Here is a 27,169-nt window from a genome sequence, read left to right as displayed (position 1 = left end):
TGACCATTCAGTAAGCTCTAGTCAGGAAGGCATCATGCTCCTGCTGAGTCACCCAGCCTGCCAGCATTCAGGGACTTGTACTGTGCCAGCCTCAGGGTTCTGCGTGACGTGACACGCCATCGCTCCCACCCCCCAGCCACTTACCTCTTCAGCGGAACCATGAAGCTTTTCTTTCAATGAGGCCAGTTCCACCTTGAATACGACCAGTTCCTCATCCCGCTGTGCCAGGGCCTGCGCATTCTCCTGGTACCGCCTCTGCCAGTGCTGCACTTGGCTGCTCCGCTCACCCAGCTGCTCCTCGAAGGACCGGACCTGCAGGTGGCAGCCGGGGCAGGGTAAAAGGCAGGGGACCGGGAGGGCGGCAGGTGGTGGCTGGGTGTTGGGGGCTCAGGGAGGCAGCTGCAGTACATGGGTCACGCACCTCCTGCTCCCTCTGCTGCTGGAAATCCTGCAGCTCCCCGTTGAGCCGCCTCATCGGCTCCTCATAGGCAGCCATCTCCTCCTCCAGCTGGGCTTCCCTGGCCTGTGTCCGCACCAGCTCCGCCTGCAGGGCCGAGCAGTAGGGTGGGGCGGCAGGCCCTGGAGCAGACAGCTGGGCTGCACTGACACCCACCCAACCTAGGGCAGAGGCCTCTGCCTTCCAGAGAACTGTACACAGTCTAGCCGCCACGCTGGGCCAGGCCAGGCCTGGCTGGGAGGGCTGAGACTCCTACTGAGCACCCCTAGCACAGGCCCCTAATGCTGCACTGAGGCCTGAGGGGGGTGCTGGGCCCAATTGCCGAAGTGGGAATGCTCTGTACGCAGTCACTGACTGACTGGGCGAGGGGCTGCTCCCCTGTAGGTGCCAAAGGGTAACATGCTCCTGGGCAGAGCAGGCACCAGGTGGGGTGTGTGGGGCACCTGCCTGTCTGGGCTAGTGTGAATGGATGGAGGCTCCAGAGGTGCTGGGAGCTGCAGGCTGGAGCCATTCGCCTGGAACAGGGCGGTGCCAGCAGGCGGAGCTTGTGCAGGCCATGCGGCACGGGGACAGAGCTCTCAGCGGGCTGGGGAGCGGGTGAGCCCGAGGAGCTGAGAGCTCCCAGGACCAGCCCTTAGCGCCGCCCTGGGGGTCAGCACTGACCGTGCCCCTGCTAACACCAGGCCAACCCTACTCCAGCTCAGGGGAGTTGATGGGGTCCCTTGGGCAGGCCCGGACTCTGCCCTACCTTCTCCAGCGCCTCCCACTGCTTCTCTTGGCAGGAGGCAGTTTTCAGCATCAGCTCTTGGATGGTCTCCTCCGCTGCAGTCAGTGTGCGGGTGCTTTGCCTCTCTCTGGCCTGGGCTGCTTCCAGCTCCGCCTGCAGCTGGGCCAGGGCCGACTCCTGGAGCATGGCCTTCGGGGAGGACAGCGCTGTCAGCTGGGCACCAGCGGCTGGACGGGCTTTTGGCCTGTGGTGCACTGGGACGCTCACCTTGCTGGCCTGCTGCTGGATCTGTTGCTGGGCTTGGCCCAGGCTGCTCTTGGTGCTCTCCAGCTGGGCGTGGCACTGCCTCAGCTGCTCCTGCCGGCGCTGGCCCTCCTCCTCCAGCTGCCCCACATTGGACCGCAGGCCCCAGCTTGTCTGCTCCTGCTCCCGCAGCTAGCACAGAGACAGGGCCGTCAGCAAGGCACGCTTGCTCACCCTTCCCACACACAGGCCCCAGCCAGCTGCCGTATCTTCCCCCTGGCCCTCCCCCCCCATAGTGGCCTTGTCTCCCCCGCTGCGTGCTCACCGCTTGCTCGCTGCTTTGGAGCTCTTGCTGCAGCTCCTCGCACTCACTGGCCAGCATGCTCTCCCTCTCCTGGGCTCTCTGCAGCTGCTGCTGGAGTGCTTCCTCCCTGCCCTGCAGCTGGCTCAGCTCCTCCTGCAGGGCCCGCTGGGTGGATTCCTGTTCCTGGAGCTAAGTGAACATGGGGCTGCAGGTGTGAGGCTAGCACCGCCCTCTCCCTCCAAGTGAGCAGGGGGCACCAGCCAGGGCAGCATGAGTGCCTCGGGAGGAGATGCTGGGCTGGGCCGGGCAGGGCTGAGGGGTCGATGGGCTGCAGAAGCTGGGCAGCTGCTGGTTTAGGCAAGACAGCACTTCCTGCATGGCTGATGCTTCCAGCAGGTGACCATCTCCTCTCCCCCGCCTAAGCAGGGTGCTCCCTTTTTGTCTCGCCTGCCTGGCGCCCAGGGGCCAGCCCCCCGTGTGCAGTCCCGGGGGAGGCCACGCCCAGCCTGTACCTGCTGCTGCAGGGCTTTCGCCTGCTCCTGGCTGCTCCCCAGTTTCAGCTCCATCTTGGCCATTGAGTGCTGATGTTGCATCCCCTGCTGCACAGCCACCTGGTGCCTCTGATTCCACTGGCTCAGCTCCACCTTCAGGTACTTGAGCAGCTTCCTGCGGGCAAAGCCCCAAGGCAGAGCAGCTCCATCCTCTGCCCCTCCTGCCGCACTAGCCCTGGGAGTCCAGCCAGACACCCCACGCTGCAGGCTCCCAAAAATCAACCCAAGCTCTTCCTCTGGAACCCTTCCCATCCCGAGTGACTCGGGCCCGGGTCTCTCTGCCCCACACCCACGTCGCTGAGTGCTCACTGGTGCTGTTTTGGGTCATGGAGCCTGGCACGAGCAGATGCCAACACCCTGTGCCCCTTGCTGGGCTCTTCCCACCTCCACCAGGGGCCACTGGCAGGTCCCCAGCTGCTCCCACCTGCTCTGCTCCACCTCATCCAAGCTGCTGGACAGCTGCTCCTGCAGCGCCTGCTGCTCCGCCTCCAACCTGCGGCTGGCCTGCTCCAGCTGGACACCCTCGGCCGCGCGCTCGCTCAGATGCTCCTGCGTGCTCTGCAGGCTGCTCTGGGCCAGCAGCAGCCACTTCTCCTGCTGCACCAGCTCCTGAGCTGCTGGAGACAGGGAGGGACAAGCTTACCCAGCTGCTGCCCATCACCCACAGCCGCTGCCCCTGTCTCATGCTGCTGCTGCCCCCTGGCCAGCTGCAGGAAGGAAAATCCTGCTCCTGAGCATGCCCAGTGCTCTGCCATTGACGCAGCTTGGAGCTGGGGTGCCTGTGGGCAGCTGGAGCCCATCACCTGCGCGTCTGGGAGGCTCAGAGATGACTGGAATGGGCAGGTGCAGTTGTCTGCCATCCCCCAAGGTCAGCGACCACGGTACTGTAGCCCACTGCACGACTTCCGGCCGTATTGTACAGGGAAGGTGGGACTCACTCTGGGGCGGGATGGGACTGCAGTACGCGGGCACCCTGCAGCTGGCAGATTCCGAGCGGGAACATCCTGGGCTTAAGGCACAGGGGCTGGCACCTGCCAGGACTCGGGGGGAGAGGGTGTTTCTGGGGAATGGCCCAGGCAGGCAACGTGTCTCGCCTGCCTTCCCCGAGAGCCTGAAGCCAGTGGTGCCGAGGGACCAACCAGGGCACAGCTGCCTCGCTCACCAGCCGCCTGTCTCAGCAGCTGCGTCTCCTCCTGCAGGGTGCCGCTGGCTGCCTGGCTCTGCTCCCCCTCCTGCTGGGCCTGCTCCCGGCGCTCATCCAGGCTCCTGGCCTCTGTGCGCTGCTTCTCCACCTCCAGCTCCGTCTCCTGCAGGGCGGCCTGCGCCTGGCGGAGCTGCTCATCCCGTCTCTGCATAACCTGTGCCAAGAGAGGCCACAGCCACTGCCCCAGGGCCACGCCACCCGCAGGCTGGACCCCGCCCTCCGGCACAGCCCCACGACCACAGGTGCCCTCCACATGGCCCCACAGGTGCTGCCGCATCTGCCTGAGACCTGGTGGGGAGGCTGGAGCCCTCTCCTGCTGGGAACGCACGTTGGCCCAGGACCCCTGGCTTGTCCCCTCCTCTGGGTTCCCGTCTCCTGGGCTCACCTGCTCCTTCTGCGCACACCACAGCCTGCGGCTCTCCCTGAGCTTGCTCTCCAGTTGCTGGATCAGCTGCTGCAGCTTGGCCACTTCCAGCTGCTTCTGCACCACCTCAGCAGCTGCGTCCTGCCTCAGATGCTGCACCTCCAGCTCCAGCTGCCCGAGGGCTGAAAAAGCAGTGCCAGGCTAGTGCCAGCGCCAGCCTCCTGCAGAGGTCCTGAGCCACCGGAATGGACTCGCAGCTCTGCACACGTACCGCGCTGGCCGGGCTTCAGCCAGTGCCAGTAACCACAGTGCTGCTGGGGTGCCTCCCCGTGTACGGTTCGCTTCCGAGCCCCAGCGTGTACTCAGGCCGCTAGCGCCTCCCACTGCCACGCTGCCAGCTGGAGCCCACTGAGAGCCGGCGTGGGGCAGCTCCAGCCCAGTGTGCAGCGAGATACACGGCTGGGCAAACACCGCACAGTGTGCCACAGGCCAGGGCTGTCCTGGCACGCCAGCACGGGGCCCTGCCCAGCAGTGAGCCGCACCTGGCTGCAGCTCCTCCCCAGGCTGAGTGTGCCTCCCTGATGGTACAAGCCTTGCCCTGCCTGACTCATGGCCAGGCAGCCAGGGACTCTGGGCTCACCACAGGCTCAGCAAGGAAGACAAAGCGTGCCTAGCCCTAGCCACCCATCCAGGGCTCCTTGCAGTCCCGGCTGGCATGGGGCGCAGCTCACAACCTGAGCAGCCCCCTGGGACAGGCACTTGGTGCTGATTCTCTCGCTCTGCTGGGCAGCGCTGACGTGGCTGGGGCTGAATGGGCAGCAGCATTGCCCCAGGGAGCCCTGGCTGGCAGGAGGAGACAGCTGCCTCTTGCATTACCTTTCATGGTGCTGTTCTTCTGCTCAGCCACTCGCACCAGCTCCAGCTTCAAGTCCTCCACCAGGCACTGGTGCTCCTTGGCCCGCTGGCTGTGCTTGGAGCTTTCCTCTTCGGCGTGGATCAGCTGCTAGACAAGCCACACAGCAGCACAGCTCAGTCACTGTCGTGGGCAGCCAGCCAGCTGCCAGGCCTGGCTGGCCCTAGAGAGCAGTCCCAGGGGCCTAGGGCCGGGCAGGCATTGGCCGCTCAGTGCCGTCCTGGCGCTCCAGTAGTACGACAGCAGTACGGGGTGGGGTGGGGGGATGTTCCTACCTGCTGGAGTTTCTCGGCCACGGCTGCTTGGCTCTCGTAGCTGGCGTTGGAGTGTCTGTGAGTGGCTGTGTAGGAGGCAAACTCGGTCTGCACGTTCACCAGAGTCTCTTCCTCTTCCAAGCACTGAAACCACAGGCAGCAGGATACCAGTGGGCTGGGCCCCAGAGATTCCCCTAGGCAGCAGGGTGCAGAGGGGTTTACTGGACTCCCCCGGGGCTGAGTCTATAGACTCCTGTGCCAAAGTGCAGCGTGTAAGGCCTCCCCCAACGGCCAGTAACACCCAGAGGGCCGAGCTGTGCGCACGCTTGCGAGGTGTGGAGTGACGGCGTTAGCCCGAGACAGGTGTTTGTACGGTGTGTGCAGGCCGCGCCACCCGACACACTAATCAGGCTCTGGTCAGGCAGGGGGAGGAGGCGCTTAGCTCTGCCTGGCTGACCACTGTGTATTGCGTGTCTTACAAGGGAAGGCTATTTGCACATGGGGCTGCTGCAGCTCAAGCCTGCAAAGTTGACAAGCGCTCACAGAAATCTGCACACCCAGAAGGGATGAGGATCGAAGAATTAATCTGGTCTCTCAGGAGAGGCAGAGCCACCCCATAGCTCTACACAGAGACCCCTTCAGCCTGTCTGGTAAGCGCAGGGAGAAAGGTGTTGGGGGTGCGCTGACCTTCATTAGCCAAGTGCTATTACGGTTTTGTTTTACATGTAACCATCTGTTTCCAATACATCTACTTGCTGTCATGAGACTCGCTCTCGTGGGTCAAGAACAGACCCTTGTTCTCACAGTCCCCACAGGGAAGTGGTGAGGGATAATCAGTATGGAGACCCGGCGGCGAAGCTGCTAGGTGGGGTGTCCTGTAACTTGGGACGCTGAAATGATTTGAGGGCGGGAGAAAATGCCTGGCCATGAGGCTTGAAGAACTTGATCGGTCGATCTTCCCCAAGGGAGACTGAGCGGTGACGTGATTACAATGGCTCCGTATCTTCACAAGGACACAATAGCGGGGCTGCAAGGCAGCGTAAAGCAGAACTAGAATCAAGGCCTGGACATTAAAGCCAGACACATCCAGCTGAGCAATAAGGCATAAACCGTGAGCAGGGTGGGCAGAACAACCCTGGGGGCCTTGCCAAATCCGGAACGGACACCTCTTTGAAAGGGGCTTTGACCACACAAGTGGGGCTGAACATGGGGGTAACTAAGTGAAACTCCTGGTACCCAGGAGTTCAGCCTGCATAATCGGACGTTCCTTTCTGGCCGTAGAGAGAACAGTTACTTGCTGGCTGTGCGGCGCCCATGTGGGTGAGATCAGTGGCATGGCCGGGCCTGCGCGGTGCATGGTCCCCCTCGCCCGCCTGAAGAGCAGAGCAGCTGCCCCCCCAGCTGTCCCTTGCTCACTCAGAACCCCGGCTCTGGTGGACTCTGGAAAGGCAGGCTCAGTGAGTGGGTCGTGGGGGCAACGTCAGGCAAAACCATAGGGCAAGTAACCGGGCGTGTGCCTGCAGCACCCACTGGCAGGGACTGACGAGCAGCGGCCCCCGCATCGAGACGGTGGGCCCGGGGAGGCTGCCCTACCGAACGGGCTCGCATCTGCTGCCAGCTCAGGACAGAGCCAGAGTTCCACCGCTCAGCAGCCGACATGGCGCTGCTCCTGGGGCATGCAGAGGATGCAGCGTGTGATCTGGTAGTACAAGCTGTGCTGGTTGCAGGGGGCAGTCCGTGGGCCATATGGTAGCAGGCTGATGTATGCTGCATCATCCCTTTTGAAAGGCTCTGGGGGGAGATGGCGTGAGCTTCTGAAGCAGAGGGATGGGTAGCCGGCGGGAAAGGCTTAGTCCTGCCAAGGTAGGATAATCAGGCCCTTGTGGTGCTCATAGCTCCTGCGGAGGAATGGACTTGGGAATGTAATGGCCTGGCTGATCTGACAGTGTGACGCAGCTGGAGGACTAACCGTGGGGTGAGGCTCACCACAGTCTTGAGCCCGTGGGTGCTGGGTAAGGAAGGGCAGCCACAGAGCTGTTTGCTGGCTGGTGGGCTAGTGACTAACCAGCCCATCTTGAGTTTGAGCCTGGTGTGACAATCACCCGGTGAGAGGCTCCAAAGATGGCTCCATCAAGTTAAGACCAATACCGAGATCCCATATCAGACGCTCTCTCACCAGTGGGTCAGCATACACTCGCCCCATCAGCTGTGTGGGTAACCATGGGGGGGAGACGAAGGGCCCCTGCCTGCAAGGGGGAGTGATTGCTGCCAGGTGCACTTTGAGGGCACTGAAGGGGCGTCCAGAGCATTTCAAATGCATAGTTTAGTGGAGGATTTTTGGGTGCAGGAGCCAGCCCTGGCTCAATTTGGGCTTCAATTTGAAAACCTTTTCCATTTGGAGGAGTAAATCTTCCTCCTGGAAGCTTTCAGAGTAGCAGCCGTGTTAGTCTGTATTTGCAAAAAGAAAAGGAGTACTTGTGGCACCTTAGAGACTAACAAATTTATTAGAGCATAAGCTTGTGTGAGCTACAGCTCACTTCATCGGATGCATTCCTGGGAGCGTCCCACTTAGCAGCAGGGGCTCGTACTCACAGGGAGCTGCCTCTGGCGGTAGCATGCAACCAGCCACCTCCCAGGCTGTCAGGTGGAGCAATGTCGGGTCTGGATGGAGTACCTGCCCTTGGTTCTGCGCTATTCTGTCTGGACCACCCGGAAGTGACATGGTAGGCTGGACACAGGAGAGCTGTCAGCATCCTGCTGGGCCTTGCATGTCACTCTTGGAATCAAGGAAATCAGGAGCCCTCGATCCCATGGTAGGATGACGATGTGTAATGGCCCTAGGCTCATGTCTCCCTAGCACAAAAGGCCGGACAATTTGTATAATCTTTGGTGGTAAGCGGGTCTATAATGGGATTCCCTTCCTGCAGTGAAATATTGATGGAGCTGGTCAGGGAGCATACATGGTTGGTGGACTGTCTATGCATGATGTCTGCCAGGTTGTTGCTGACTCCTTGAAGATGAAGAGCAGCTGGGATTATCCTGTGTTGTTGACATCACGTTCGCCCTCCCGGCCTAGGGGTGATAAGCAGATGCTTCCTTGTTTGTTTACACTGTACAGCACATTGCAGATGTGCTTTTTCTGAGACGCTGCTATGGGGAGGGCTGTAGGACAGGCTGGGATCCCATGCAAGTGAACCAGATCACGGGTACATTTATGGTGAAGAGCCACGTCCTTTGGAGGCTAAGTCCCTGGTGTCTGGAGTGGTCCAGGTCTGTGCTGCACCCTATTCTTGATGAGTCTGTGACCAGTGTCTTTGCAGGAGGAGGTGTGGATAAGGACCCCCTCACTGTGATGAGTCTCTGGGAAATCCAGGGCATTGCCCTGGGGGATCCAGTGACCATTTCTTCTCTGCCAGCTGCTCTTGTTCTTCCCTGTCTGCAGCCAGGGGCTGGTAGAGATGCAGGAGGCGATGGACAGCTAGTTACTGCCTCAGCCTTGTGGGGGGATCCTGACCTGAGAATTTGGTCAGTCCAGTTGCTAGGAACACATGGAAGGATTTTACCTTGAATCAAGTCTAGTTTGTTAAATGTTAGTTACTAGGACGTGTTTTGAGTTTATTTCTCTTGTTACCATTGCTGACTTTAATATCTTTTACTTCAGATCTACCTCTTTGTAGTTAAATAAACTTGTTTTATTCTTTAATCAAAACAACCCAGTGTTGTGTTTAAATGTAATTGTTTGGGTAATGCCAGTTAAAGTAACAAACTGTTTCTCCTTTGAGGGGCACAGCTCCTCTAATACCCGAACTGCCTAGGAGAGGGCTGGAGCGTGCAGAACACGCGTTTCTGGGGAAAATTTAGGACTGGGAGTGTGCTGGGGTCACCCTGCGGGTAGTAACCAAGGCTGCTGGAAGCCAGAGTGTGGCTGCTTTGTAGTTGACAGGCTGCTGGGCTCAGAGGGGCTGGCCCAGGGCTGCGGCTACACACAGACACTGAGGGGTGACCCACAGGCTGTCTGGCTGGTTGTGAGCAGCCCATGCTGAGAGCTACAGCATCAAAGTGTTGAGAGGTACCCCAGGTCACAGGGCAGGTGGTGACAGCCCCTCGCCGGTCTGGACTACTCCCCAGAATGGGACAGATACCCAATGTGACTTGTGTTTCCAGCTGGGACCAACAGACAGCCAGTGCAGATTCCAGAGCACTGGTGTCCCTCATCCCGACAGAGATGCGCTGTGTCCCACGCTGCTCCACCAGAGCATGCTGTTGCAATCTGGAGGGATGGTGTGTGAACGTGTAATGGGTGAGCATGTCCATGTGAGGTGGTGTGTGATAGTGAGTGGGCAGGGGAGCAGGTGTGAATGCTGGCGTGCAGGTGATGTTCTCTAAAGCACTGACAACATGCCAGCACTGCACACAGGCCCTGCCCCAGGGAGCTCAGGCTGACCCAGGGACAGAGGCAGTGCACCAGGAGGGAGAGAGCCAGGCCAGCTGCCCCACTTCTCTTTGCTCACCTTGGTCTGACTGGCAACCAGCTGCTCTCGGAGGCCCTGGATGCTCTGCTCACACTGGTGGGCATGCTGAAGGCTCCTGGACAGCTCCTCCTGTGTGGCATGAAGTTCTTGAGTCAGCTGCTCCATGGCTGTCTGGTTCCTCCTGCCTGTCATCTCCTGCTGCAGAACTAGCTGCTTGCCGCACAGTTTGATGATGGTGTCATCACACTCCCACATCTGCAGCAGGGATGAGGAGCAGTTGTCAGAGGGGCCACAGTAGGACTGGCTCAACCCATGGTGCTGATCAGTGGGGTAGGGGCTGGGCCAGCTCCCCTGCCTGTGGCCTGGCTCCCTTCTGAGGGAAGGATTGAGAATGACATGGGAGGAGGCTGGCTGCCCACTCCATGAGGCTCCCAGGGAGGAGAGCAGAGGCAGACGGGCAGCCAGAGGCCACTGAGCACCATGAAGAGCCTTTGGCCTGAATCTGTGCAGCCCTGACACCAGGGCAGAGTGGGTGCCCAACCTGCCTACTGTCACCTGGTGAATTTCCCAGTTCTTCTGTCCCAGGCCAGTGGCTGCACGGCCTGTGCTGGCCAGTGCTTCTCTGAGCAGAGCTGGAAATCTCGTGTCGCACGCTCAGCATGGTCACTAGCCGTGGGAGAGCAGGACTAACGGCCTTCCCATGGCCCCTGCACTAGGGTGGTTCCCCTCAGATCCCATGCGTCGGGAGCTTAGTGCAAACCCTCCAGAGCCCGGAGCACCAGGGCAGACTCACTGGCATTGTTCACTCGAGCCCTCCACCCCAGCAGGTGAACTGGAGAAAGCCCTGGAGGGCAACCACAGAAAACCTCTCAGCACAGACAAAGCCACGGGGCTTGTGCAGCCTGGGCTAGCTGGGCCCCTAACTGTACCCGGTGGGAACTGTGCTGGCAAGAAGACTGTGGGGAAACTGCTGGCACAGCTGGGCTGCGGGGCTACTGCTTGAATGGCCAGGCCCAAGTGCCCAAACCCCTCCAGTGCGACGTGAGGTAAAGGCATTGAGGGAAAGCACAACCAGCTCATTTCTAATCCAAGGCGCAGGGCTCACATGGCCAGGCCCGGCCCCACCTGGCTGCTCATGTCCCGGAGCTCCTCCTCCAGGCTCTGCACCTTGCCCTCCAGCTCGCCAGCTCTGTTCAGGGTGGCCTGGTACTTCTTCTTGTACAGATCCAGGCTGCTCTCGGTGGAGCTGCTCTTGCTCTTGGCCATGGCCAGGTGCTCCTGCGCCTCTCGGAGCTGCTCCTGCCGCTGGCAGAGCTCCCTCTCCTGCTTCTGCACCACCTCTTCGTAGTAGAACACCTGGGAGTGCGACAGCACCGGGGAGCCGCCTGCCGGCCTTTGCCCCACTGCCCTGTTGATAGTGTGCCTGTTGGCCAGGCAGGGTTCAGGCCCGAAGGCCAATCAGAGATGGACAGGTCCAGTCCAGTCCATCCTCTAGCTTGGGCAGGACATGTCCTTACCCATCTAGTCTCAAATCTCCCAAGCAAGAGGGCTCGGCTCCTCCCCAGAGCGTCTCCCCCACAGCTGGGCATGGCTCCCTGGCAGGGGGCTTCCTTGGCTTCCTCCTTGTCACTCCCCCGCCCCTTCCCCCTCCAGGTCTGTTCTCAGCACTGGCCTGGTGCTCTGCACCAAGCAGGGTGCTGTCCCCACCGTGCGCAGAAGCACCAGGACCCTGCTGCGGGTGCTGACCCAATGTGGCGCTGGTCACAGTGGAATACAGGGCTGGAGTTGGAGCCCTGGGAGAGGGAGGCTGCTCCTGGTACAGGCTAGTTTCACTGGCCAGGGCTGCTGCTAACCAGAACCAGCCTGAGCACACATCAGGCCCCTTCCCTGCCTCTGCATCCATGACAAGGGGGCCTGATGGTGCCTGACTTGAGACTCTCACCCTCCCTGATGTCCTGCTCCACACCCGGGCTGTGGCCCAGCCCCAGAGGGGGCTGATGGGACATTCTGGGAGCTGCAGGGCCCTGCCTGAACGAGGGCTCAGCTCTGGGCTCCCTGCTGAGAGGGGGCGACCCTCCCAGGAACCATACCTCCTCTTTCAGCGTCTGGCATTGCTGCAGCAGGAACTCCAGATCCAAGCTCTGCCTCTCCATCATGGACTCCCGCTGCTGCAGGTGGCTCAGATTATCCTGGTTCTTCCCTTTGCAGATATCCAGCTCCTGCTGAAGGTGCTGCAGCTTGGCCCGCAGCTGCTCCAGTTCTGTCTGGTGGGCTCGCTCCCGAGATTCGAGCTGTCCCTGCAGCTGCTCCACTAGCATTGTCTGCTCCTGGCCCTAGGACACAGGCCAGAAAAGCAGAGTGCCACACTGAGCAGTACAACGCCGGGCAGACCTCAGCCAGGTGCCGCACTGTAACGCAGCGGTCAGGCCTCCCCTGGTTCTGACCCTACCTCCCTGCGCACAACCCTGGCCGGTGGGCTCTCAGGCCAAAGGGTACCTGGCAAGTTGGAGTGAAACCAGTTACGTCACTTCTGAGTTATTCTCACAGGCTCCAGCATGAAATTTGGGGCTGGGCGAAGGCCAAAGTAATGGAGGCCAGAAACACAAAGTGGGACCAGTTCTGCGGAAAACGCCAAGAAGGACGTAACCATTTACAGCCTGCAGATTCATGCAGGCAACTCAGAGGGCTCTGTTCTCAGCGGAAGGATGTAGCTGAGTATCCCAGGCCTAGACCATGCACAGACTGGCCCCTCTGCGGTACCAGACAGACGGACGAACAGGGCTGACCGGCCCCTCCACAATACCAGATGGACAAGGGTGACCGGCCCCTCCGCGGTACTGGACGGACGGACAGGGCTGAGTCAGTTCAAGACAAAGGAGTCAGGAGGTGACCCCAGTTCCAGATAATGCAGAGCTGCTGGGACTGTGAACTGCTCAGAGAGACACTGAGGGGTAGTCTTACACAGCAGAGGTGCCTGGGGCTGAAGCTCTCCTCCCGCCCACCGGCACCCCCGCCAATCAACTCCTCCCCCTCCTTCCCAGCCCTTTCTGTTCTGTGGAGTGCAGGAGGTGTAGGAGCATGGACGGGGCACGGGCAGGAAGAAGCGGGGTGGGGTGGAGGCTTGGGAGAAGGGGTGGGGTGGGGATTCGAGCACCAGCCTGGAGGAAGCCGGAACCTGTGTGCTAGAGGAGATGGTAAGTGGAGCACACAAGGTCTGCACACTGACCAGACCCAGGGCCAGGGCTGGCAACGCTCTCAAAGCCAGACAGCTTCCATTGCTTGCTCCTGTCTTTAGAAACCCCAGGAAGCCAGTTGCCTCACTGAGGGTTAACACCACGGGCTGGATATGTGCAGGCAGTGCTGGGCAGAGAACAGGGCTGGCAAGCTCTCACCTGGCTGATGCAGATCTCCCGCTCATGCTGGAGCTGCTGGATGCAGCAGGTCTGCTCCATCATGGCCTTCTCCCGCTCCCCGCAGATCTCTTGCATCCTTCTTACGTCATCTTGCAGCTGGTGGAGCTTTCCCTTCAGGCCGCTCCCCTCTGTGGCTCTCTCCTTCCCCTGGGCAGCACCACAAACACTCACGTCACTGACCCAGATGGTCAGGACAGAGGCAATGGGACAGCACCATGTGTTAGCCTCAGTGCACACAAGCGACTACAATGGAATGCACCGGCAGGGTGATGGCACTTGGGGCCTCAGCCCTTGTCTGCTCTGCTGGGTTCCCTCACACCAGCGGGTCTCACTTCGCACCAGCTGGTCAGTGGCTGCACAACTCCGCCCTTTATATCCTTCGCCCCAGGCTCCCAACTACACACGAGTGCACACAGAGCAACTGTTCTGCGTAAAAGGCCCTGGCGCGTGCTGGAGCATGGACCGAAGGGGCTGCTTGCCCTGTCTCCACGCCCAGCCGATAACCATCACTGGGAAGCAGCCCCGAGGCAGCGAGAAACGGGACTAGCAGATTCGCCCTGCTGGGACTCGCCAGTGCTTTGTTCAGCGAGGGCCGTGCCCTGCAGCTCGAAGGTGGGGGACGGAGCCTCTACCTCGCCGGGTGGAGCTCCACACACTCAGCCCCCTCGGGCAGTGCACTGAGCCCTTCTGACATTTGCTCTCAGGGCTCAGGGATACGAGAGATTGGCTATCCCAGAGGTGGGCAAACTATGGCCCGCAGGCCACATCCGGCCCGTGGGACCCGCCTGCCTGGCCCCTGAGTTCCTGGCCCGGGAAGCTAGTCGCTGGCCTCTCCCCCTGCTGTTCCCCTTCCCACCCAGCCTCAGCTCACTGCGCCACCAGCGCCATGCTCTGGGCAGTGGGGCTGCGAGCTCTTGCCGGGGGCAGTGCAGCTGCAGAGCCGTGGCCTGACCCGGTGCTCTGTGCTGCACGGTGGCATGGCTGGCTCCAGCCGGGTGGCACGACTGCCTGTCCTGATGCTCTGGGCGGTGTGGTCAGGGGGGGTTGGATAGAGGGCAGGGGAGTTCGGGGTGGTGGTCAGGGGGTGGGGATGTGGACAGGGGTTGGGGTGGATAGAAGGCAGGGAACAGGGGCGTTTGGATGGGGCAGGGATCCCGGGGGCAGTCAGGAATGAGAGGAGGATGGAGCAGTGGAGGGCAGTCAGGGGATAGGGAGGGGTGGATGGGGCAGGGGTTCTAGGGGGGCTGTCAGGGGACAGGGAACAGGGGGGTTGAATGGGGCAGGAGTCCCAGGGGGACCGTCAGGGGGCGAGAAGCGGGGGGGTCGGATAGGGGGCAGGGACACGCCACGCCTGGCTGTTTTGGGGGGCACAGCCTCCCCTAACTGGTCCTCCATACAATTTCAGAAACCAGATGTGGCCATCAGGTCAAAAAGTTTGCCCACTCTGGGCTACGTTAATTGCCGAGCAAAGGCTGTCACATTGGGCATGCGCCCAGCACCCTGGAACTGTAGCCAACCATGATGATTCCCCGCTGGGCCCACCATGCCCTGACTACAGAGGGGCTGCAGGGCAGGTGGGTCACCACAGTCCATGGACAGACCATACAGCCAGCGCTTCTGCAGTGCTGCAGCCCTGCGAGGAGCTCCTCGCCCCAGGAGATGCTGCGAGTTCAACAGATCCCGAAGGCTGAGTTCTGAAAGCTCACCTCATCCTTCGCTCGCACCAGCTCCTCCTCAGCACTTTTCAGGTCTCCTCTGAGCTTCCTGATGGTCTGGTCACGGCTGCACACCTGCAAAGCCCATGGCTGGTAAAGCAGCCTTCCCGCAATGGGAGTTCTGGAGATAATGCTTAGAACTTAGAACCCCACTTCCGAAAACATTCCACCGTGGGCAGGCCTGCCTGGCTCCAGCAGCCAGGGAGGGGCGGTGTGGGGAGGAAGGCAGCCTGCAGAGGCAGGGCTAGCAGGGAGACGAGACAACAAAATAGCAGCAGCAATTAGCTCAAAGCATCAGAGCTCCAAGAGCTGGGAGGAATGCTCCAGTCATCTCATGGGGCAGCCACCGGTGTCCTAGGCGCTGCCCTTCTGAAAGGGACGCTCAGGCAACGTGAATCTAGGAAACCCCAAGCCAGGGGACAGACTAATCCACAGCAGGAGGAACACCCCCATAGCAGTCTGCCAAGAGTATGGTCTCGAGGAAGAGAAAACCTTCCTGTCCTCTTCCCAGTGCTGTCTGCCTACCTCCTGCTGCGCGGTCTTATGCTTCTCCCTCAGGGCGGCCAGTTCCCCAGCCTGCTGCTGTTGGTCTGAGCGCAGCTCTGCGAGCTGCCCTGCGCACCTGGAAAGCTCTTCTCGGGCTGCCACAAGATCACTTTCTGCTGCTCTACCAGCTGGTCACGCTGCAGCAGCTGTGCAGAGGAATGGAACAGCTAGAGCCAAAGCCAGCTTCCCAGACACCGCAGCCCAGCGCAGCTCAGATACCCAGGTTAAAGGAGTCATGGAGGGCTGGGGAGATGGGGCAGGCAGCCCCGCAGTGCTGCTTTGGAGAGTCACACCTGGAGGCATTGCTAATGCTGCTGCTTTACCAGGCCAAGGTGAGGCTCCGTGGGGTGATGAATGGGAAATGCAGGTGGGCTACATGGGAAAGAAGCAGACTCCTGGAACCTCCCCAAGACAGGCTGCAGGCAGGGAGATGGCTCCTCGGCCTGAGACAATCTCACCAATACAGCCCTTGCCACATGCATGCTCCTTCCTTAGCTCAGGGCAATGAGAAGGGGCTCTGTATGTGTCCAAGATCCATGTTGGGACAACGGTGCTCAGCCCTCCTCCTGCAGGGCGCCTCCGTCAGAGGGCCGGGTGCCAGGACATGGGCCCTGGAGGGACAGGCAAAAAGGGGGGTTCCAAGTGGCTCTTGGGTTGCTAGTTGTTCTTGAGCCAGGGCAGGGAGCAAGCTGTGGGGACTAAGTGAATGGTCGCCTTGGTGCTGACTGCAACCTCCACTCTCCTGCACATGGCAGCTGGCCTGCTGCAATATCACCTGTCCTTGCATGGCTTCAGCACGCCCCTCTCTCCTCCGGGCCGAGTGGGAAGGACAGGCAGGATCAGGGTGTGGCACCAGTTCCAGCAACGCTTCCCACCCGCCCCACCCCCAGGAAGCCGCGTGAGCTGGCCACGTGCAAAGGCACAGACACGACTGAATGGAGGCTCAGTGTCTGCTTCTCTCCCTGAGCCTCAGCTGGGGCCCTACCTGGGTCTCTGACTCCTTCTGGACGCCTTCTTTCCCTTGCCTAGCACCCTGCAGTGCTTCCTGAGAGTCTCGGAGCTGCTCTTGCATGCGCTGGAGCTCCTCGTCTTTCCTCTGCAGCTCCTTCTTCAGGGAGCATGACTCCAGCTGTGATGTGCTCAGCAGCATCTCCAGCTGGGCCACCTGAGGACACGATGCAAGAGGCTGTCTCAGCGTGTTGCTGGCGGCTGCTGCTGTCCTTCGGGCCTGTCCTGGAGCAGTCTGCTTTAGGCTTTGCTTGGAGCCGGACGCTGAACTCGCAGTGTGAGCCAGAGCAGGCCTGGGCAGAACAGTAACACACCAGGCATTGGCTAACTAAGGGAGTATATTCCTGCCTGGCGAGGATGGTGCAGATCTCTCAAGTAGCTGTGTAAATGCATTCCCAAGGGATGGGACAAGAACACCCGACCCTCCAAAGGACCAGGAGGGGCGAACAGGCTAATGGAGGCAGGTATAAGGAGCAGGGTGGTAACTGACCATGTCAGGAGTATGAGAGGTAACTTGTCTGGATCAGGGTATAAAAGGAGATGTCCTAGAGGGTGTCTTTGTACTTGCAGAGGGGCTGGCAGCCTGGTGCGCTGATTGAGCTGATACCATTGTTGCTGCACGTAGGTGTTAGTGCACCTGTAACCATTGAGCCGGGGCGCTAGCACTGTCCTCCATCCACTATGAACCTGGCCAAGTGCCTTTGCCACCGAACTGAGCCAGGTCTGCAGGAGGAACACACTGCACGGTCTGCTAATGCAGCTGGCATCAGGGCTTCAGGAACAGCAACGCTGCAGCATCAGCAACTCTTCACAGTACTGACAACATCTGTCAGCATGGCCTGCATCATCTCCCTCCACAGCCCCAGTCCTGGTGCCTGCATGCTGTGGAGAAGCCTGCACTGAGCCTGAGGGATGCTAGGGGACACAAAATGAGCCATATGGTCACAGTGTCTGCTCCAGAAGCCTCTGACCAGAGATCTGAGACACTGCCCAGCCTGCCAACATGGTGCCAGGCAAGACTCTGCCATGCCCTTTGTGTGTGAAATTAGAAGTTCCCTGAAACTTCAGCCAGAGAGACCTCCCACACCCTCCAAGACAATCCTGCCAGTGCTAGCAGCAAGCAGGAGGGGTGGAGAGTGGAAGGCAGAAGAGATAGCAGATGTAGGTTCTCACTCAGTGCTGATGCAAAGGGAAGAGGCGCTAAACAGTGGGCTCTCCCTTAGCTCCAGACCGGGTACCTCTCTCTGCACCATCTTCAGCTCCTGGTGCAGTGACTGCCCTTTCCTCTGCAAACCCTGCAGCTGCTCTTCTTTGAGCTGGACTCTGGATTCGGCTGCCTCCCGCGACACCTGGGATACTGCCAGGCTATCCTTCAGCTGCCCGATGGTGTCCTCCCAGCGCTGGACCTGTCCCACAAATCACACGGATGTCAGCAGACGCCCTCCCCACCCTCGCCTGCCCTCCTGCTGAGCTAGCAGCACAGGTGGGAGGAGGTGGACCCATGATAATAGCCTGAGGAAGGAGCCTGGGTTCCCTCAGCCTCCATCCTCCCAGGACCGGGCGGTTCTCCTGAGGGTCACACTGGAGATGGGGGAGGAGCACCTAGCACAGCACCGACTGGTACCAGCCTCGTTACCCAACGGCCTTCTGCACATGCTGCAAGCAGGAGCCTGCGCTTGGCGAAGCACGCAGGTGAACTGAGCATTTGACTCAATGTGACCAGCAAGTGGCTGAATGGAAAGCTGCTCCCTGGCGTCAGGACTGAGTCCTGAGACGTCCGGGCTCCCTCACTCTGGGACATGGTGTAGAAGAACTAGCAGCCCCAGAGCTGGGGGCAAGAGGAGAGAGGCTGGAGTCGCAGAGCCCAGGCTGCTTGCTGGCCTGGGTTGCAATGTTGCACCCCCACTTATTGGCAGGCACAATATATGTCGCCTATGTTTGCAATACCCAAGGTGCCCATGTGGAAAGGGAGGAGGCGAAAGGCTGGGCACCCAAAGCCAGGGACAGGGCTTAACATCAGCAAGGAAATGGCCCAGGAGAGCCCCAACTCTGGTAACCCGCTTGGGCTGCAGGCTGCATCGGAGGGTGTCCTACAGGAACCTGACTGCCTCCGGCTGGAGCATACATACAGGGCCTCAGTGACGAGTGGGGTTGGGGGAGAGCCAGAGAAGTTCCTGAAGTTGAGGAAGGAGCTCACCCCACGCCTGCGCTGCGGAGAGGTGGGGGCTGCCCGCTCCTGAGGGCCTCCCCAGCAGGCCTGCTGGCTCTCGGAGAGAGACAAGTGGGAAGAAGAGGCGGTGGGAGAGGAAGGAAGAGAATGTGGAGCACTGCCTGCCACCCACCCATTCCCAGCACCTTGCAGTCCCAGCCCACATCGCCCAAAGGGGAGGGAGGGACACATACCTTCTGCTCAGCTGCTTGCACCTCAGCCTTTGCCTTCAGCAGCTCTCTCGTTAACTTCTCCACCTGCTCCTCTTTGTAGTATAACTGTGGAGAGCCCAGAGGGGAATCCAGACGGGAGAGCTGAGAGCCCAGCCCGAGCGTGCAGAGTGCACATACCCTAGGGCCTGAGATGGGACCTGCATTACTGCACCCAGCGACACGGAGGCACTCAGAGGTGAGGGGGTATCGTGGCCTGGAGAATATTCTAATGGCTCCATAGCAATCAATAATACAGCTTCACCTGGATACTGTGTCAGGGCTGGCTGCCTCTCTAAAAGGGCACTGCAGAGCTAAAGGGGCAATGAGAATGCCTATAGCCCGGGAAAGTTCTCACATGAAGAGAGATTGAAACGATTGGGATTGTTACCTTAGAAAGAGGATGAATAAAAGGAGACATGATAAAGGTATATAACAACAGCTCTAGAGAAGGGAAACTAGGACCTTCTGTTCTCCCTGCATGGCACAAGCACAAGGTGACTTTCAATGAAATTGAAGATAAACAAACTGATAAAAGCAAATACTTTTTCATGCAAGGTGTGATTAGACTGTGGAACTCACTACCATAGGAATTCAATAAAGAGAGTATTTAGCAAGATTCAAAGGACTGGACATTTATAGGGATATCAAAACCACACAGCGTTATCATAGCTAATGATAACAAAAAGCCATGTTAAATTTCATGCTTCAGCGCTTAAATCAAACCTCTGACAATTAGGCTAGAACCTCATGCGGACAGATTATCTGCCTGCTGCAGCATTCTCTGAAGAAGACAGGACTCTGGACCTCATGTCTGAGCCAGTCTGGCAATTCCTAAGTTCCTATTTAACTTCAATAACTAAGTAACAAGTTGGAGAAAGGGTTTCATTGTTAAACAGTGATCTCCTTGCCCTTTTAGTGCACCTCCTTGAGAAACCTCTTGCCCCTATCGCCTGCTAGCACACTGGGGACAGCTGGACATCACAGACATTTCTAAGGGGGAAAATAAGCAGCACAAATTATTTGGAACAAAAGCCAAACCCCTGCAGCTCTCTGGGACACAGTCAGGGTGGCATGATGCTTTTGTACAGGGAGGAGCACAGACGGAGGATGCTGGTGAAGGCATGTGTTTGATTCAGACACCTCCCTACCCTAGCCCCAGCCCCCCGAGGGCCTATTATCACAGTAGCTGATTGCAGCAGGATGGTGAAAATGAATGCACGTGTCCCTGCTGCAAAGAGCAGGAGTGCTCATCCTTTCTCCCAGTGCCAGCACTGCTCACTTGGCTGGTTACCAGTGTTTGCTCATTCTCCAACACCAGGCCTTGGGCCTCCAGCCTGGCATGCAGAAAGCCAGTCTCCTCCTCCAGGTGGTGACAATGGGCCTGCAGCCGGGCTTGCTCTTCTTCCAGTGCATGGATGGTCTGGTGCTGCTGGGTCATCTAGGGGACAAGGAGGTGTAAGAGATACAGACATTAACGTGTCTTGAAAATACCTTGTTGACAATCTCTCTCTCTCTCTGCTCCCATCTAGCTATCCAGTGGCAATCACCCTCATGCGTATTGCACACCCCAGCTTCCTCACCAATGAGAGTCAACAGGCCCACCCCAACAGGTGAGACATCCTCTCTGGGGAGGGTTAATTAAGCTAAAGCTAAAATACGCCATTCCAGGAAAGTACAGCTCTGATGCTTGTTGAGGAATTTTCCAACTCTTGTTACTTTCTCAAACCAAAGACTCCTATAATTCACTTATGGACGAGCCTTCCACTGCTCTGAGTCTAGCTACAGAGAGCCCCTGCCCCCTCTCGTGTGCAGAGTGCCCGATTGTCTCCCATATGTTATACAGAACGAGAGAAGAGAAAAAAACAAAGTGAAAGGTTAAACCAATCAGGACTAGCTCGGCTGGCGACTCAAAACCAGTGAGAGTTCCAGAGGTCGAACTTCCTGATACCTCCAATGACACATTCTCTCTCTCTACTCACTCCATCTTACACACTGTATGCTTCTTTGCCTTCTGAACCAGATATTCATCTCTCTGTGTGACTAATCTGTCCAGTTCCCCTGATCTAAGGGATTTTGTTTGTTTTCTTTGTAAATGATTGTTGCACCCTAGAAGTGAGAAGAATTGTAAGGTTCTAGAAAGAAGAAAGCATATTAAAAATACAATCACATTGTCTAACACTGGAATATTAAGAGAAATTACTTGAAAAGAGGGATCCCAATTGATGGTTGGGGGTAATAATGAAATACAGTCCATATAATGCTTGCTTGGAGCTAGAATTCAGGATGTGACTGAGTCTGCCGAGACTCATCAAGCCCTTGGACCGCTACCCCATCCTACTTCTCCACGTGGGCACCAATGATACTGACAAGCATGACCTTGAGCGGATCACTGCAGACTATGTGGCTCTGGGAAGAAGGATAAAAGAGTTTGGGGTGCAAGTGGGGTTCTCGTCCAGCCTTCCTGTTGAAGGAAGAGGCCTGGGCAGGGACCATCGAATCGTGGAAGTAAATGCGTGGCTATGCAGGTGGTGTTGGCAAGAGGGCTTTGGCTTTTTCAACAATGAGCTGATGTTCCAGGGAAGTGGATTACTGTGCTGGGATGGGCTCCATCTATCCAACACTGGGAAGAGCATCTTTGGTCATCGTCTGGCTAACCTGATAAACACAGCTTTAATCTAGGGATGGTGACAAAAATCCGGCCAATACGCATCTAGGCTCAAGTAACGAAGACAAAGGCAAGGGGTAATTTCTGGAGAAGGGACTAGAAATCACAACTGCATTAAAAAGGCAAGAGGAAAAGCAACAGTCTGCAGTCTGAAAAATATCTTCAATGCCTCTATACAAATGCAAGGAGTATGGGGAACAAGCAGGATGAACTGGAAGTCATGGTAGATAAAGAAAATTATGACTTAACATCGGCATCACAGACTTCGTGGGAACAACACCCATGATTGGTGTACCAGCGTTGAGGGCTATAGCTTGTTCCAAAAGGACAGGTATGGGAAAAGGAGGATGTGTTGAGCTGTACATCAAGACCGGATACACTTGCTCCGAGATCCAAGGGGAAGTGAGCGACAGACCTACTGTGAGTCTCTGGGTGAGGATAAGGGAACAGAACCGTAGCGATGTTAGGGTGGGGGGGGGGTCTATTATAGACACAAAATGAGGAAGAGGAAGTGGATGAGTTAGTCTACAAGCAGGCAACAAGATTAACTAACACACGAGCTAGTATTGATGGGGGATTTAATTCCCTGATATCTGTTGGAAGGCAACTGCTGCAAAACATAATACATCCTGCAAATTCTTAGCATGTGTATGGGATAGCTTTCTGACTCAGAGGTCCTGGAAGTGCCTTCACTGGGTGATAAAATCGTAGCTCAGTGGTTTGAGCATTGGCCTGTTAAACCCATGGTTGTGAGTTCAATCCTTGAGGGGGCCATTTAGGGATCTGGGGCAAAAATTGGGGATTGGCCCTGCTTTGAGCAGGGGGTTGGACTAGATGACCTCCTGAGGTCCCTTCCAATCCTGATATTCTATGATTCTATGTCAAAAGGAGGCTGGAGCCACCTGTCTTGGATGGTTAGACACAACAAATCCTGCATGACCCTTGCAGTCCCTCTAACCCTATGGTTTTCTGATTCTATTAATAGAGCCCTGCAAATCTGTGGATATCCGTTTTATATCTGCAGATGTGGATATCTGCGGATGATTTTTGCAGATTGCAGAACAGATGCGAATACAAATTTTGTATCTGTGTAGGGCTTTATCCATGATCCGTGGATCAAACCCTCCGAATAAAAGAAACATTGGAGAAATTTACTAAACACTTCTGCCGTCTACTGGATATTGATGGAAGCAGCAGAGAAAGTGAGAAAGTTAAAAGCTGAGCACCAGTTGGCAAATGACCAATAGAAATCCGAGGGTGGCCACCTCCAGTGAATCCCAGACTCAGCATAGATTCAACTGAGGTCATCAGCAGCTGCAGAATCCCCAGTGCAACAAGTAAGTGGTGAGATTCCATTTCCATTTCTATTATTGGGAGTGGAGTACATCCACCCTGATTGAATTGGCCCTGTCAACACTGGTTCTCCACTTGTGAGGTAACTCCCTTCTCTTCATGTGTCAGTATATTTATGTCTGCATCTGTAATTTTCATTCCATGCATCTGAAGAAGTGGGGTTTTTACCCACGAAAGCTTATGCTCAAATAAATCTATTAGTCTTTAAGGTGCCACCGGACTCCTTGTTGTTTTACAGATTAACACGGCTACCCCCTGATACATTTCAGAGATTGTTTCTCCTTTTGTTCCTTCACATAAATAACTGAAGTTTATATGGATGAAGTTGACACTCTGTAGTGAGACATCAAGTAACCATATTTTAGATTCTGGCTAATGCTATATGCATGACCTCCTTTATAAATTCAAGCAAACTGACCTAAGAGAGATCTGTACCATAACTTCAAACAATTGCTTTTCATATTCTAAACTTGCCCCTTTTGGACCAATCCATTCGAATACCTGGGACCATATTCTTGAAAGTCCCTTAAAGACAAAAATATTCTTACTGCTTGGAGAAGTACTGAAAGCATGATAAATGTATTGGGTACTAAGAATTGATGACTGATGTCAGAAGTAAATGTAATATGAAATCTTGGTGATTTGCATTGTTCCTCTGTGTAACTGCTAGCATCAGCCCTACTCTGGACTATATTGGTGTATTTAGTACTTGCCTAGAACACTGGTTGTGTCTACACTTGCCTGGTGAACTGCTGATTGTATATTGATGTGGCTCTGCATGAATTAATAAACTGTTAACTGGTTAAGAATAATCAAGTGTCCTGATATGAGAAATACCGTTCAAGTTAAAAGTTGACCTGAAAAGACCCCAGCATTGAAATCAGTGAGCTAACACTCCCTGGACTCAACACACAGGGGCTTATTCTGTTCGATTCCATTCTAGATACGCTAGAACACTTAGCCAATTGGCAAATCTAGGTTCCAGGTTTAAAATCTAACTGGCACCTCAGAAAATTCCTGCAACTGACTCCCTTGTGAGCTTACAGAGTCTCTCAGGATTGTCATTCTCGTGCCCTGGGTCGACAGGGTGTGAGAGAGGAGAACCCGATTGTGTCCTGCTTTGAGGATGCCCACAGCTGCAGAACACCCTCAGCCTGTGAAGGGGAGGTGACTATATTGTTAGTTACGTGGCACCCCAGGCTGAAGGGCCAGCTTTTCAAAGGCAGGAATTGGTGTGCTACTTGGTGCTCATGCAGTTGATACGGCACAGGCACTGCACAGGGGATTTGTTCGTCTGTGCCTGTCAAAATCTGGTCCTAGAGCTAAAATGCGGAGAGCCCAGATTAGTAAATGCACCGAAAACAGAGTCCCAGAAGCTGCAGGTTAGTCAGTGTTTCACAGCAGCAGGCTGAGAGTGTCGGCTTTAACGAGGTCCCTCCTTTAGTCTTGCGCTGGCTGGATGGGGCCATGCTGGCATCTGGTCAAGTCTTCCCTAGATCTCACTGCTCTGTCAGCTCTACCATCTTTCTGGAGCATCCTCCCACAAGGGCACCGAACCGCCCTCCATACAGTGCCAGGTCATCCACAGAGCCCGCCTGAGAGCCGGCGCCGCTCCCCTGTGCTCCAGCTCAGCAAGGAGCCAGCCACTCCCCAGCAGAACCCAATGAGAGCAAACCCTCCCGAAGAGAGACTGGCCTCCAGCAGCACGTGGGTTAAATACCCTGTGGTCAGTTCAGCACTGAACTGTCAGTCTCTATGGTTCAGGACAGCAATCAAAGCGAGGTGCTGCTGCAGGAAGCACAGGACACTGATTTCTAGTTTAATAGCAGTGACTTCCACTAGAGTGACAGTTCTGATTGTCACTTCACCACGTCTGTCAGGACCCTGCCCAGTTCCGCCTCTTTCTGTTTATTGTGCCTAATCTGTGGCTCATGTGCAATGCAGGCTCCTGTCCCGGAAGGAGTCTCAGCACTCCTGGTAAAGCAGTGCAGGAGGGGCTGGGTGCAGGATGGAGAGCACGGGGTGAAAGTCTGTGGGCCTGATCCTGCTCTCACAATGAAAATGCCATGGCAGCCAGCGTGTTACAAAGAGGTAGATAAGCACAGAACCAGGGCCACTGATTCCTGATGGATTTCACAATACTCTGTCCTGTCCCCGCTCTGAGGCAGACGATTAGAAGGTGGGGACAGTAGGCTCCCACCCGGGAACCTCACGCATAAGAATGATGAGCTGCAGGGCTGATGCAGCTGTGACAGGGACTTGGTGTTCAGTCTGGGCCTCTCCAAATGCAGCCACAAGCCTTCTCTACTGAAGCCAGGCACCCAGAGCCTTGCGCTAAGCTGGGCTGGCTTAGTCCTGACATGGCATGGGAGATCCCAGCATGTCCGGACAGATGCCAGAGTGCACGGGGCTTGGGGCATGCCAGTGTCGCCCATGCTTGCAGGTTTCAGAGTAGCAGCCGTGTTAGTCTGTATTCGCAAAAAGAAAAGGAGTACTTGTGGCACCTTAGAGACTAACAAATTTATTTGAGCATAAGCTTTCGTGAGCTACAGCTCACTTCATCGGATGCATTTCAGTCATTCTAGCTCCCAGCCACTCTTCACGGGAGCAGGGTGACAGTATCACTTCCTGCCCAATGTCTTTGTTGTAATATTGCTGTGGCCATTACACAGATACCATGCTTACCCGCAGACCTGGCTGCACTATGTCAGCTAAGGCGATCCCTCGGGATGTTAAGGGTGCTTTAGGATTCCTTAGGACAACAGGTGCTCTCTGATGACAAGCACTTCGCAGGATGATGGGGAAGGGACCCTGGATAGATAACAAGTCTCTAAGGCGGGACGTTGCCTAATCTCTTTCAGTTCCTGAAGCAGAAATCCTGGGCCGCATCTCCTGAGGCTAGTCATGGGGTGAGTGGAGGGCCAGGACCTGCCAACAGATTTCCTTTTGCTCACTTTGAGCATCTGGATGTAGCAAAGACCCTTTATCCAGAGCGAAGCCTCCCCCCCCCTTTCTAGCTAGTCCCTTTCCCGAGAGCAATGCTTGGCCCTCATTGGGCAGATCCTGCTGGACATGCCCACCCCTGCAGTACCTGCTCCTCAGCGCCCTGGTGCTTTTCCAGATGTTTCTGCAGCATGAGGATGGTCCTGTCCTGCTCTGCTGTCCTCAGCTGCTGTGCTTGGCTGGCCTCCTGCAGGCTCTGCAGCACCTCACTCCTCTCTGCAGCCTGCATTGCAAGGGGACAGTGTAACTAGCTGGCCTTGCTGGCATCGTACATACAGCTGGGCCAGGAGCTCATGTGGCATGACAGAGAGGTCAGGGTGGGGGCACCTGCCAACCTTCTCCAGGATCTCTGGACGACTCAAAGCAGGAAGCCACTGCAGGGGAGGGGAGGGCAGAGGCTGGCTTGCACCTCCAGCCTCTGGCTCTGTAACCCCAGCCCTGTAGCCACCAGAAGGCCCTAGCAGGAACATGCTGTGCTCTCGGAGGAGCTATCGACCACCCTGACTGAGGCTGTTGCTCCATGTTGCTACCTGTCCGAAAGGGTAGAAATAACAGAAACAAGTTGTTGGAAATTAAATTTCAATCTCTCCACGCCCTTCCCTGGTGGTGAGGCTCCCTGGCACGGATCAATAGTGTTTAGATTGCCAAAGAGGTTTTTCTTCCCCTTAAAGCATCAGATCAATAGTGAAAAAAGCTGTCCAGCCCTCTGTGTGCATGGCAGTAAATGGGAACATCAGAGGCCTCCAGCTGAACGGATTGACTGGAGGCAGTAGCAGGCCAGCACTTGGTAAGCAAGAGCCCAACAGCCAAGCAAAGATGGGGAGAGTGTCTGCCTGAATGGGGGGGCCCTGAGCCGTTTCAGGGGAGCCATGGATCTCTGCAGTTGGAGCCCCGAGCCCCTCATGGGGCTAAAGGCGGGAGCTGTTGGGCTGAAGCTCTGAGCCTCGGTGCCCCTGAGGAGCTGAAGCTGGAGCCAGGGGGCTGAATCCTGGAGCCCCAACCCCCCCACAGGGCTAAAGCCCCGAGCCCCAGCACCTCCCACAGGGCTGAAGCTGAGAGCCGTGGGGCTGACGGCCTGAGGCTTGAGTTCTGGTTCCCCTGTGGGGCTCAAGCCCTGTGCCCCCTCCAAATAGAATTCAAAGTACACCTATGACTAAGATCCCCTCTCCCTGCGAGGCCCTGGAGTTTTTATAGCATGTTGGGGGGGGTACAGAAAGAAAGAGGGTGAGAACCCTTGCTCTACACCATCAGGCTCGGAGATGGGCTCTTTCTTTTCCCACTATCTTCACTAGCAGAAGGCCAAGGCTGTTCAGTGGAGGTAGGAAGAGGCCCTCGCTGCAGCCATTTCCACAGAGGGAGGAAGAGGTGGCAGCCGATGTGCAGGGCTGGGGAAAAGCAGCAACAAAGCTGTACCCGGCTATCACGGCCCTATTTTAATGTGTCTTAAAAGTGGGTTTCTGTAGCTTGGATGGTGCATTTCACACTGGTGCAAGGTGGGATCCTGAGCACCTCTAAGTATATCAGCTGGGCCACAGCTGGGGCTGCAGGGTTGGGCC

General features: G+C 56.9%; 1 protein-coding gene across 1 annotated transcript in view; it reads right to left on the bottom strand.

The window, feature by feature from the left end:
* PMFBP1 (polyamine modulated factor 1 binding protein 1) overlaps positions 1 to 27,169 on the bottom strand; it is a 371,385-nt gene that overhangs the window by 2,383 nt on the left and 341,833 nt on the right. Inside the window, 22 exon segments of the mRNA XM_043494730.1 lie at positions 145 to 312; positions 422 to 592; positions 1,206 to 1,373; positions 1,753 to 1,920; positions 2,244 to 2,397; positions 2,707 to 2,899; positions 3,445 to 3,640; positions 3,872 to 4,032; positions 4,727 to 4,853; positions 5,039 to 5,161; positions 9,529 to 9,744; positions 10,615 to 10,845; positions 11,580 to 11,822; positions 12,882 to 13,049; positions 14,609 to 14,692; positions 15,143 to 15,273; positions 15,276 to 15,309; positions 16,149 to 16,328; positions 17,410 to 17,577; positions 18,575 to 18,658; positions 19,872 to 20,030; positions 25,702 to 25,836. Of these exon segments, the coding sequence (XP_043350665.1) occupies positions 145 to 312; positions 422 to 592; positions 1,206 to 1,373; positions 1,753 to 1,920; positions 2,244 to 2,397; positions 2,707 to 2,899; positions 3,445 to 3,640; positions 3,872 to 4,032; positions 4,727 to 4,853; positions 5,039 to 5,161; positions 9,529 to 9,744; positions 10,615 to 10,845; positions 11,580 to 11,822; positions 12,882 to 13,049; positions 14,609 to 14,692; positions 15,143 to 15,273; positions 15,276 to 15,309; positions 16,149 to 16,328; positions 17,410 to 17,577; positions 18,575 to 18,658; positions 19,872 to 20,030; positions 25,702 to 25,836 (3,462 nt within the window).

This window comes from Dermochelys coriacea, chromosome 12 (assembly GCF_009764565.3).
Source record: "Dermochelys coriacea isolate rDerCor1 chromosome 12, rDerCor1.pri.v4, whole genome shotgun sequence".
Lineage (NCBI taxonomy): Eukaryota > Metazoa > Chordata > Testudines > Dermochelyidae > Dermochelys > Dermochelys coriacea.
This window is presented reverse-complemented; position numbering and strand designations above follow the sequence as displayed.